Here is a 12,401-nt window from a genome sequence, read left to right as displayed (position 1 = left end):
CACTCCGGCCGGCGCTCTGCCCCCGGTGTGGCCGCCCCTGGTGCCCGCCTGGGCCCGTTTCTTTTACGGCGATCGGCGTAAGGTCCTTGTCCTGGGAATTTCTGTACTCAGGGCTCGGGCGTCGAGTGGCCCCGGGAAGATTATTCCCAAGGGTTATTGGCTCTTCTCAGACTCTGTGGATGGGAGAAGGACACATGAGTGTGTTCTGAAGCAATGAATGGAAGGGGTTCTCATATACGAAGTACTTTTTAAAAAATGTTCGAAGAGGTGCCAACGGTCTGGAGGACGCAGTTTTTTTGGTTTTTGTTTTAAATAATCTGGCGTTACGAAAAGTGCGGTTCAGGGAGGAGACTCAGAATTATCTTTCAAAGGCTTGTGGGAGGGTGGAGGGACCAAAGGAAGGCTATTATAGTGAAGAGCAAAGTCTGGGAAGGCTTTCTAGAAGCTGGCCTGGAAGCTGCCCTTCCGCGCTCCACACCGGGCAATCCGGTGTTGAATGAAGGTTGTGGTCCAGACTGATGGCTCTGTTTAAAGCAACTCACAGGATTTAAATTCTCTCAAAGTGATACAGTTAGAACCTTTGCTTCTCTTCGGGTCCCTGTGCAGTTGACTTTTTTTGTTTATACGGTGTTAATTAAATAAAAATAGGCAGTAGCAGTTGAGCATAGAGCCTTTGCGTTTTCCTGCTCTTGAAGTAGGTATTCCTCTTTATTAAAGAGTTGGAGAAGGTATCCTAGAGAAGGAGAGAAACGGAAGTAGCCAAAATGCCCCTCATCTGGTATGTAAATGAATTTCTATTCTGAGAAACAGCTATGGTACAAATTTGAATTTTTGCTCTTTTAGGGATAAGATTGAATGGTTGATTAGATGACTAACCCTTGTCTTAATAGCTTTCAAAGATAGGGAGAACTCAAATTCCTGACTAGTTTACCAGTGCGGGTTTTTTGGGTTTTTTTTTTAACCCCCTCCACCACACCCGCACTATGGTATATTACATTGCAGATCTGTCTTTCATTTATCTGTATTTTAGTCTTCATAACTCATCTTGAAAATTTTCCTAAGGGATGGATATAGCTTTTTAACAGACCTGCAACAAAGTAGCTTTTCTTTCTTTCTTTTTCCTTTTTTTTTTGGTTTTTTGAGACAGGGTCTCACCCAGGCTAGTCTCAAACTCACAGCGATCCTCCTGCCTCAGCCTCCTGAGTGCTGGGATTACAGGAGTTTGCCACCATGCCCGGCTAGCTTTTCTTAATTTAAAAAATTTTTTGTTTTATTGTTTCCTGGCTGTAGTTTTTTAAAAAAAAGTTACTGGGTAAGTGCCATTGTCTACATATTTGGCCTTTTAAAACATTTATTTTGAAAATATTTTAACTATTTAATTTTTGTTTTTTGGGACAGGGTCTTGCTATGTAGCCCAGGCTGGCATTGATCCTCCTGCCTCGGCCAGCCTCCTGCTGGAATTACAAGTGTGGACCACCATGCCTGACCTTAAAGCCTTTTTTAAGTCCCATTTTTGTATTTTTGTGAAGTATGATTAGGGTACAAGATTAAACATTTATTTTTCTGTGTAGCTTTGTATCTTATGAATGAAGAATGTCTCTGCGTGGGTATTCAGTTGTAGTCAGGCCAAGTTTGACTTCTCAAGTACAGACAGCAAGTAGAGTAAGAGTTAGTGAATGATTAAAGAATTCTATATGGCAGGAATTTAACAGCCCAGCGCTATGGCTGTTTTTCACTAGGCGCTGCCACAGACCCTCCCTTTCAGGTTATGAAATCGTGGGAGGAATGTGAAGTAGCTAACCCTGGTTTGCTGAGTTGTGTGGTACTCCTGTACAAATGTTAATAAGGCAGTGTTGTGTGGTCCATTTCCCAGGCAGGCAGCCTTTCCCTTTTACAAGGTCATTGAACGAGTACAGTTCTTAGGTGCCACGAAGTTAGTGGATAATGTAATAAAGGTGTTAAACTTTTTTTCAAAGCACTTTCACATGTACCTTATGCTAGGTTTGTAATATTGTATTGCAAATTATTTAAGTTGTGCCTGTGTCATTTACTGAAATGCAAAAAGTCATTTGATATGCTTGTTAACATCAGAAAAGCACAATGAGGACAATCAGTAATACTTGTAATAGTATGTTTCTTTGGTTTTTTTATGATGCACCATTTCTTAGATTTCTATGTAGCTTAATATTTCTTGGAATTTGCTGTTTGAACCACTTTTTGTTGATAATTATTACCATTCTTTACACAAGAAGAATTTCGTAATTGTGGCTGAGATATAAAAAAAGAAAATCACAATCTGGTGTGGCGATGCATACCTGTAATCCCAGTCAAGTCTAGCCTGGGCAATTTAACAGGACCCTCTCTCAAAACTGAAAAAGGATTGGGAGCTCAGTGCGAAGGTCCTGGGATCGAGTCTCCACGCCTGCAAAAAATAAAATAAAATAAAATTGTAAAATTAAGAGAATAAAAAAATAGAGTAATCTTAAAATACAGATTTAAAGTTGGGCGTGGTGGGGCACGCCTGTAATCCCAGCACTCAGGAGGCTGAGGCAGGAGGATCGCTGTGAATTTGAGACCAGCTTGGGCTGCGTAGTGAGTTCCAGGTCAGTCTCAGGTCAGTCTCAAGTACATAGTGAGACCCTGTCTCAAAAAACCAAAAAAAAAAAAAAAAAAACAAACCAAAATACAGACTTAAAAAAATGAGAATTGTCAGAGAAATTCAGTACTGTATTCTCAACTGAGGACTTTTGCTTCAGGTGAATTTTAAAACTTGCTTCCTTCACCTGTGAAGTTTGCTATTTTTTCCCTAAAATTTATGAATTTAAAAAAACATAGGGCTGGGGATTTAGCTCAGTGGCTCTGCTGCGATCCCTGGTGCCCCCCCATACATTGTTGTACCCTGAAGAGGAAATCAATAAGTCTATAACAAAAGGGAAAAGTGGCGAAATTAGACTCAAGACTAGTCCAACAAAATAGTGATGATACTCTGATAAGAATGCCCTCTTCCAAAATTAAGAAATTTTTGTGTTGATTATGCTTTTTGTTAAATACGGAATTAATATTCTCCTTGGAAATATGTCAGGGTTTTTTTGTTAATGCTTTGAGTGTGTGTGTGTTTGGTTTTGGAGACAGGGTTTTACTATATTGTATTTTATAATAGTTTATTTTTCTTGAATGATAAAAAATTTAATTTGGAGGGCTGGTTGTGGTATTGTATGTCTGTAATCCCAGCACTCAGGAGGCTGAGGCAGGAGGATTGCTCCAAGTTTGAGGCCAGCCTGGACAGCATAGCAAGACACTGTCTCAAAGAAATAAATTAATTTGGAAAATATTTTTCTTGAAAAGTAACTTTTTTTTTTGGTATCAAGAGATTGAACTCTGGACCTTGCGCTTGTGAGGCAGGTGGCAAAACCACTGAGCTAAATCCCCAGCCTGATTTTTTTTTTTCTTGCAAAGTAACTTTGATCTCTGGCATTTTAAATATAATTTGGTAAAAACATAATGCAGCATAGAAATTAGAATGTTAAGTAACTGTCTACTTGAATTGAAACTTTTTTGGGGGGTACCAGGAATGGAACTCGGGACCTTGCGCTTGTGAGGCAGGCAGTGGAACCACTGAGCTAAATCCCCGGCCCTCAGTGAAACTTTCTTAGAAACTCTTGCATTGGGAGATTTTATAAAAATAGCTATACTAAAAATTGAAGATAGTCACTGTTATTAAGGGGTCTTTACATTGATTACAAATACATCTCATTAGCTGGTAGGAAGCAGGTTTCCCTATACTGTGGCTAAAAGTGAAAAAATTCAGTAAATCCCAAAGTAGTATGGAAGCAGTTTCAGATTCATTATTAGTGCTATATGATAGATATCCTGTGTTTTTTCTTCTAGTGAGATCACGTACTATAGGTGAACTTTTAACTCCTGCAGCTCCTTTTGACAAGAAATGTGGTCGTGAAAACTGGACTGTTGCTTTTGCTCCGGATGGTTCATACTTTGCTTGGTCACAAGGACATCGAACAGTAAAGCTTGTTCCGTGGTCCCAGTGCCTTAAGAACTTGTAAGACTTTTTTTTTAACGTGTGGAATTTACTATTGTCTCTTAATATGGGGTAGTAAAATATTTTATTATTTGATTTTCCTTTACAGTGTTATAATATGTTTTAATCATAGGCACAGCATTTATTGGAAGATTTGTGTAAAGAATTGTCTGGCCTGATTTATACATTGTAGAATATTTTCTTAGCTATTTATCTGTTCTTATGTGTATTAAGAGGCAGGTTAAGCAAGGCATAGTGACACATGCCTGCAGTCCCAGCATTTGGGAGGCTGAGGTAGAAGGATCTTGAGTTGAGACCAGCCTGGGATACATAGAGAATTCAAGGGCAGCCTGGACTATGTATTGAGACCCTGTCCCCCCCCCCATAAATCAAAACAGATTAATTATACCTTGTGACTGTATATATTCTGTTGTAGCAGAGCAGGTGACTTTTGTTATGTGAAACTTTGCATTCACTTTGGAATTCACAACACTTTATTGGGTAACAGTGGTGCACAGATCACATGCATTTTTAGGTACCTATCTGTGATCCCTCTGCTTGAATTGAGTTTAGATACTTGTGTTACTGGAATTTTTTTTTTTATTTATACTTTTGCATTTAGGTTAAAGGAGTCTCAATTGTTAAAATGGTTTTGAGGAAAATTTGGGAGGTGAATGAGTTATAGAATTGCTTTATCATTGAACTACTTTTCCACTATTGGAAATTCTGTTAAATACTTGATTTTGTCCCATCATTCTCTTGTAGTTCAGCTAGCAAGTTTTCCCATTTCCATCTGTTGAATTGTATTGTTATTTATGCATTATCATTATAATCACTTTGAGGTTATTGTGATAAATGTTAATGTCCACAGGATTCCAGAATAAATAATAATTCTATTTTACTCTTTCCCCCCTCAGTCTATTGCATGGTACGAAGAATGTTGCAAATTCAAACAGTTTAAGATTGTCAAGACAAAATAGTGATGGTGGTCAAAAAAATAAACCTTGTGAACATATTATCGACTGTGGAGATATAGTCTGGAGTCTTGCCTTTGGGTCTTCAGTTCCAGAAAAACAAAGTCGCTGTGTAAATATAGAATGGCATCGATTCAGATTTGGACAAGATCAGCTACTCCTTGCCACAGGATTAAGCAATGGTCGTATCAAAATATGGGATGTATATACAGGTATGGATTCATGTTTTTATTTATTTTTAAAGGAGGAAGGTTTATTTTTAAATAGTTATATATTTTATTGGTACATTTTAGATATATAATACAGTTAGAGTCATCATTGGGATATTGTACCTTTACATGACGCATCTAGGTTCTTATTTTTGGATTCAGTTTTAAAAGTAAACCTGATTGTTTTGTAATGTAAGACACTGCTCATATGCAGATACATGATTTGAGGGTTTTGATGAACTGAAAGCAAGACTTGCTGCTTTGAGTGTGCCTTCATAATTGGCTTTGATAGTGTCTTTGTAGCTAATGGTTTTAATTTAGCAAAACAATATAGAATTCAGTTTGATCCCTGAAGAATTTTATAGTAGGAATGTATGTCTAGGGAGTGTTTAATTATTATTTATAACTAGTAATTTAGTTTGACTCAACAGGTGTTTTCTTACATACTTTTCAATGATTGCTTAGAGCGGTGATGATGAATCTTTTAGAGATTGAGTGCCCAAACCCAGAACTCACTTATTTGACTCAAGTGCTAAACTTGAATACTGAGGCTTTAAGTTTAGAAAAAAGAGCTGTTATCTTATGTTTGGTTGCTGGGGCAACTTGACTTAGATGCCAGTGTGCTGGCTGTGGCCCTTGTATTCGCCACAGCTCGCTATGGTTCACTATAGAGGCTTTGAAGGCAAATTAATGTATTTCTTGTTTTTGTTTCTTTGGCTATTGGTGATTGAACCCAGAACCTTTGCACTGAGCTGCATTCCCAGCTCTTTTTAGTTTATTTTAAGACAAGGTCTCCTTCAGTCACTAAGTTGTCCAGGCTAGTCTTCAACTTCAGTCCTTCTACCTCACTTTCCCCAAGTCCTCTTGATTATAGGCTTGTGCCACCATGCCTGACCTAATTAGATTTTAACAATCATTATCTAACCGTAGAATGTTTTAGTGACTATTTATCTAAAGTCTAACAGACAGGTTAAGTTTTTTGGGCAATTAAAAGTAAATGTTTTGGTCAGGTGCACACCTGTAATCCCAGCATTCCAGGCTGCAGCAGGAAGATTGCCCCAAATTCAAGGCCAGCCTGGACTGCATAGCAAAGCCCTATCTCAAAAAAAAAAAAGTTTTATTCACTGCCTAAAACAGTATCTGCCAAACAACAACAAAGTAAAAGTGTTTGCCATGTAGTATGTGTTCAAAAATATATAGAGGACTTTAAATGCGCATTAAAGTAAGATGTTCCCAGAACACAGGAAGTGATTCTACTACTGGGGATAATACAGTGATACCTTTTTCGCAAACTTAATTCTTCCCATGTTTCTGGTTGCAAACTGAATTGGATGAGAACTAAATTAAATTTACATTTCCCTATAAGGTGAGCCTAACCATTGAATTTGATTCGGTTTTCATCTAATTTGGATTGTGACCATAATCATGGAAAGAATTAAGTTCGTGAGCCAAGGTATAGCTCTATGTCAAAATTTGGAGCCTTGAGAAAAAGAATTTAGGTAAGCACATAGTTATGAGAAAACAAAACTCTTGTAGTAGTGGGTAAAAAAAGTACATCTTTTTCAAAGAGATTGTGTTAAAAAATTAGTTGTGGGATAATAGTATCTTTTTGGAAGCTTGGGAAATAAAAGCAAAGGCAGAACTTGGATTTCATAATTTAAAATCAAAACAGATTTATAATGTGATAATAGAAGGGCTTTCTTGATATTGATCCATGAGTTGGTTTATATTTCAGGAATTGTCTTTTAATTTTTCTAATAAACTTCCAGCTTTGCTAAGCTGGGAAGAATCCATTTTAAAACATTGTAAATAGTGAATCCTTGCAAGTAACAGTAGTAGCACTAATAAATATTGGCATCAGTAAGTGAATACTTTGCACTGGTAAACCAATGAGAATTTCTTTTATTTTTTTTTATTTTTTCTCATTGAGTTTATTGGTACGTTTTAGGTGTACAGTACAGTTACATTCATCGTTGGGATCTTGTACCTTTACATGACTGGTCTTGGTTCTCATTTTTTCCCCATACCCCTGCCCTCCCTTCACCCCCTCCTCCCTTCCCTATTTATAAAAACTTTATTTACATTTTCTCATATTTTTTCCTGTTCCCTTATTTCCTTTCCCCTATCCTTCCCACTTCCCCTACACCTTTAGCCCTTTTCTTCTATTTCACATTGTCATTTGTATTATTTTTAAAAATTAGTGGGCCGGGGATTTAGCTCATTGTTTCGATGGCCTGCCTTGTAAGCACAAGGACCTGAGTTCAATCCCCAGTACCAAAAAAAAAAAAAAAAAAAATTAGTTAGCAATGCTATATTTCAAAAGTTGAAAATAATTGTCTTTTTTAACTCTTCCATCATGTTTTAGGAAAACTCCTCCTTAATTTGGTAGATCATACTGAAGTGGTCAGAGATTTAACTTTTGCTCCAGATGGGAGCTTGATCCTAGTATCAGCTTCAAGAGACAAAACTCTCAGAGTTTGGGACCTGAAAGATGATGGTATGTCTTTATTCCATGCTGTAAAAAGATTGGTTTCTTGGTATTACTGTTGAGAGGTTTGGGAACATCATGGCGTTTGACTTTTTAAAAGTGATCAGTTGTTTGATCAGAATTTCCTCTTCGCTGTTTAACCAGTTGATCCCTTTCCTGTATAGATCAAACAGAAACATAACATGAACCAGGATAGGAGCTAGCAGTTACTATAAGTAAATAATCTCTTATAGTACTATTCAGATCTCTGTCAGCTTCTTGAGGAGAAAACTTGGATTGTTTTAGAGTTGTATATGAACTGGTTTGTGTTTTACTTCCTTTGTCTTAGGGTTATTGACTTTCTGCATTTGTTTAGTGAAATTTTAAGTAGATCTTAAAAGCAAATTGAGTAATCTAATAAAATTTAGACTTAAGACATGATTCATGTACTAGAATTAATAGCATTGTAAATGCTAGTAAGCATAGGTTAAGAAATTTTTATGAAAAATAAAATGTTTTTAACCTCCAGTACAATAAGTAAGGTATGTTCATGTTGAATATTCACCTTTTTCTCAAACTTGATATTTACAATGCTTAGAAAGTTTTAGACTACCTTGTTTGAGAGGCCCAAGATGAACATTTCTTCCCCCTTTCTTATCTCCTAATGAAACTGTTTATATTTTAAGCTAAAATCTTGTATCTTAGTAGGATGTGTTGGTGCTCAAGTCTCAAATTGGAAGTTGACAGACTTACGTGGGAGTAATATAGTGTATATTGATTGTGGAAGAAAACAATCCTCTCAGATTTAGAGCCATTGTTCCACCTGATGGGTTGCTTGATAAAATAGTTTACAAATATTCTCAAATCCTGACATGCCTACCTTGCATTTTATCAATTCTCTGATTGATTGCTCAGCTCTTTTTTTTCCCCCCTCCCTCAAATACTGGGAATTGAACTCAGGGCCAGGGCTTTTGCACTGAAGTACAGCCCTAGCTGGTCCTTTTATTTTTTATTATTTGAGAAAGGGTCTCACTAAGCAGTTAAATTGCCTAGGCTGAGCTCAGACTTGTGATCCTGCTACCTCAGCCTCCCAGAATGGCAGACCTGCTGTAAGTATAAGAAAAGCAAGGACTTTGGAATGGAATATAGATTGTCAAAGAGAAAGAGGATGAAAAAGCATTTTGAGGATGTTCAACAAGTCTTAAACTTGCTGTATTTCAGCTGTTTCATTGTAGAATAAGGGAATTGGACTAAAAAAATTCTGTCTCCTATAGATGAACAGTTACATGCATTTAATTAAAGGGCTAGGTGTTTTATATTTTAGGGGCCATGTTGTCTCTCCCATAGTAGCACAGCATAAGCAAACAGGCATGGTTGTATTTATATGGGTAAAATTTATATTGTAAAATTTGTTTATAAAAATAAGCAGCTGGTAAATATTGCCAGCCTATTACAGATATATTACTTTTATCTGTAAACATTTTGGTTTGTGTTTTACTACCATTTTAAATGCTACTCATTTGAAATATTTTCTTGGGTTGACACAAATATTTGTTTTTGTTCAGGTAACATGATGAAAGTATTGAGAGGGCATCAGAACTGGGTGTACAGCTGTGCATTCTCTCCAGACTCTTCTATGCTGTGTTCAGTTGGAGCGAGTAAAGCAGTATGTGTCAAAGTTCTTACACATTCCTTATGAATTGGATTATAATGATGTATGCATAATCATTTTAAATCTAAGTAACCTATGAAGTCTGTGCTCGGTGTCATGAATATCTTGTTTTATTTCACGATGGAGAATTTGCATGAGGGAAATTATAGTTATTATTATGAAGCTAGAAGTTGAATTGCTCTTGAGATAATATTTATAAAATAAGAGGTATATCAAATTTATTTTGTGCTAAGATGTAGGAAAGTTTATGTGCTGTACTATAGAAGAGTTCTAGTTCACATGTTAAGACATTCCCTTGCTAATTATTTTCTTCTCTGTTGTTCTATTTTTGTCCAGTTTGCTGTTTTTAAAGTTTTGAGTCCCAGCTGGTCCTGGACATTTAACTGAAAAAAGTAACAATAATTTAAAAAAGCACTCGTGTGTCCTAGAGTGGATTATAGATGAAACTTAATATTGTCTGTCTTATATAGCATCCCTATGCACAGCTTAAGTAAAATGACTCTTAAGAAGGTTATGCTATTTGTTGTTAGACTCTTTACCAGCTCTGAGTTAGTATGGTTAAAAAGATCTGAATAGCTTCAAGTATTTATGAAAAGGTTGAAGTCCAAGTACATGTAATGATCACAGTACACTTTGAATTAATGGAAGGGTGGTGGAAGCTAGTTAAAATGCATTTTATTTAGCCAAGAGGTATGTTGTAATGATAGTTAGAAATGTTGAAAGTTAAGAAGAAAATAGTTTAGTTACTTAAAAATCATAAAAACAACAAAGCTAGATGTTGACATTGCTATTTTAGGCTGTGTGTTTTCCATATGCTTCTTGCTTTCCCTGTCACAGGTGGTGGCAGCAATATTGGTGTGATTGAGGTTATGCTGGCACCACTCGCACACAGGCGCACAATGGTGTTAGCTGGGCAGAAAGAGTGGCATCTCTGGCTACCGGGCTGGGGGCGACCTTTACCATAGGATGAAGTAACCTTGCATTCGGCTGCAAGGTGTACTGTACGTACACAGGTGCTGGTCGACGTCCACTTTCTGCTTTTCTTTCTTTCTTTTTTTTTCTTTTTAAAAATAATTTTCCCCACAGTGAAATCCACTGACTCCTACAAGTAAATTGCTCTTCCAGTTTGATGGAATTGGGAGTCATAACAAATGAAACCAATTTAATTTGAAGTAATTGGCTTTTAAATGGTTTCTCTGTGCTATTTTTTGGAATTCTTTAAGATTCTAGATACCTTAAGTATTTGATCCAACTTGAAATTTGTGCTTACTTTCCTTTGGAAATAATATGTTGTGTCTGTGCAGAAAAAAAGTAGAAAAAAGGATTGCTTTACTCCAAGAGGAGGAGAGATTATCTAATTATTAAGATTGTTATAAATTTCTAAGCTCACATTTAACATTGAAATAAACAATTCTGTTTAGGGCTATTCTGCACAGTCTTGACTATTGATGTTTAGAATCTAAAACTGTGTAAACTTGTTCTTAAGTAATTTAACTGTCTTATACTGAAAATGTGACTATAGTTAGTTTGGGGAAAATGGTAAATCTTGATTCACAGTAATACTGTAATTATTTTCATAAAATAGCATTTTCATATTGTAATGTGGTTAACATCCTTGTTGTTTGCCAAAGAAATTTCATTTGGCTGTGAAAATTCTCTTTGCTTGCAGTATCTGTTTCTCTTCCTAGGCTCACGTTGGTGATCCAAGCCTATTGTAAACAAGTGATTATCTCAAAGGGAGATGCCAATGGAGTAACAATTTGTTAACCTTACATTTTCTGTCTGTATAATTTTTAAAAATTTGCTAGATTCTGGAAAAAAGGGGGTTTGTAGTATTTAACCCTATTTATTTCTGCATATTTTAGTTAATTACTTTTTGGAATAAATGGGTTTCAGTATAACTTTGTGGTTAAATTGCATTGCCTTTATTTTATGTTTAGGCCTATATTTTAAATTAACATTTAACAGAAACATTTTAAATAGAATTTGCATGTGTTTTAAATAACTTAAAGACTGATTTTAATCTATGACACTGAGCATATCTTTAAATTATTCATAATTTATAATGTTTAATTTAATATAATTTTATTAAATTTATCAGTTTTAGTTTAAGATGTGCCATTTTGTCCTGTGTGCATCCGAATAGAGCTATAACATTTGCCTTTTTATTTCAGGTTTTCCTTTGGAATATGGATAAGTATACCATGATACGGAAACTAGAAGGACATCACCATGATGTTGTAGCTTGTGACTTTTCTCCTGATGGAGCATTGCTGGCTACTGCATCTTATGATACTCGTGTAAATATCTGGGATCCACATAATGGAGACATTCTGATGGAATTTGGGTGAGTACTGCATTAATTACTTTAGTTTATAATCCATCACTGGCTATCACTATACTTTTAAGAAATTATAAGAGCTTATTGCCAGCACTGTGGGAGACTGAGGCAGGAATATTGTAAGTTTAAGCCCAACCTACACAATTTAGCAAGACCCTATCTCAAAAAAATTATAAAAGGACCTGGAGGTGTAGCTTGATATGAAGACTCTGGTTTTCATCCCTGGTAATCCACCCAAAATAAAAACAAACAAACAGATGGCAGCAGTTATATGTGTGCTGGGTTTTTTAACATACACCTATAGTTCTAGGACTCGGGAGTCAGGAGGCTGAGGCAGGAACCTCAGGAGTTTAAGACCAGCCTCGACAGCATAAAGAGACTTTGCTTAGTTTAAAAGAAAGAAAAAAGGAGAGAAGATTAATACTTGGAATTGGCAAAATTAATATATAAAAACTGAATTCATAATTTAAAATTTTGCTGTTATTTAAGCTCAAATAATACAAAGCTTTAGATGTAAAATTCTGGAAATCAGTTTGGCTTTAATGATAGCGGTCTTGCTATTTAAACAGTGCCCACTAGGAAGTGATAAATTATATTTAGAGTTTCATGTTGGGGAAAAATAGTTAAAACTAAAAAAAGGTCCCTGTCAGCTGGGGATTTAGCTCAGTGGTGCTGCTGCCTGATAAGTTCCATCCCCAATAC

At 36.0% G+C, this 12,401-nt stretch overlaps 1 protein-coding gene across 3 annotated transcripts in view; it reads left to right on the top strand.

Annotated features, from left to right (window-relative positions):
* Positions 1-12,401, top strand: part of Wsb1 (WD repeat and SOCS box containing 1) — a 31,644-nt gene that overhangs the window by 15,859 nt on the left and 3,384 nt on the right. For 2 of the 3 annotated variants that reach the window (XM_010642350.1, XM_010642351.3), the window contains exons 2-6: positions 3,889-4,057; positions 4,954-5,222; positions 7,585-7,716; positions 9,252-9,352; positions 11,533-11,705. In XM_010642350.1, the coding sequence (XP_010640652.1) occupies positions 3,889-4,057; positions 4,954-5,222; positions 7,585-7,716; positions 9,252-9,352; positions 11,533-11,705 (844 nt within the window). Of the gene's footprint in view, positions 1-3,888; positions 4,058-4,953; positions 5,223-7,584; positions 7,717-9,251; positions 9,353-9,373; positions 10,372-11,532; positions 11,706-12,401 lie in introns of those variants that run through there. The other variant, XM_019210391.2, reaches the window with a different exon arrangement.

This window comes from Fukomys damarensis, unplaced genomic scaffold (genome assembly GCF_012274545.1).
Source record: "Fukomys damarensis isolate Sample0158 unplaced genomic scaffold, DMR_v1.0_HiC HiC_scaffold_13, whole genome shotgun sequence".
Classification (NCBI taxonomy): Eukaryota; Metazoa; Chordata; class Mammalia; order Rodentia; family Bathyergidae; genus Fukomys; species Fukomys damarensis.
This window is presented reverse-complemented; position numbering and strand designations above follow the sequence as displayed.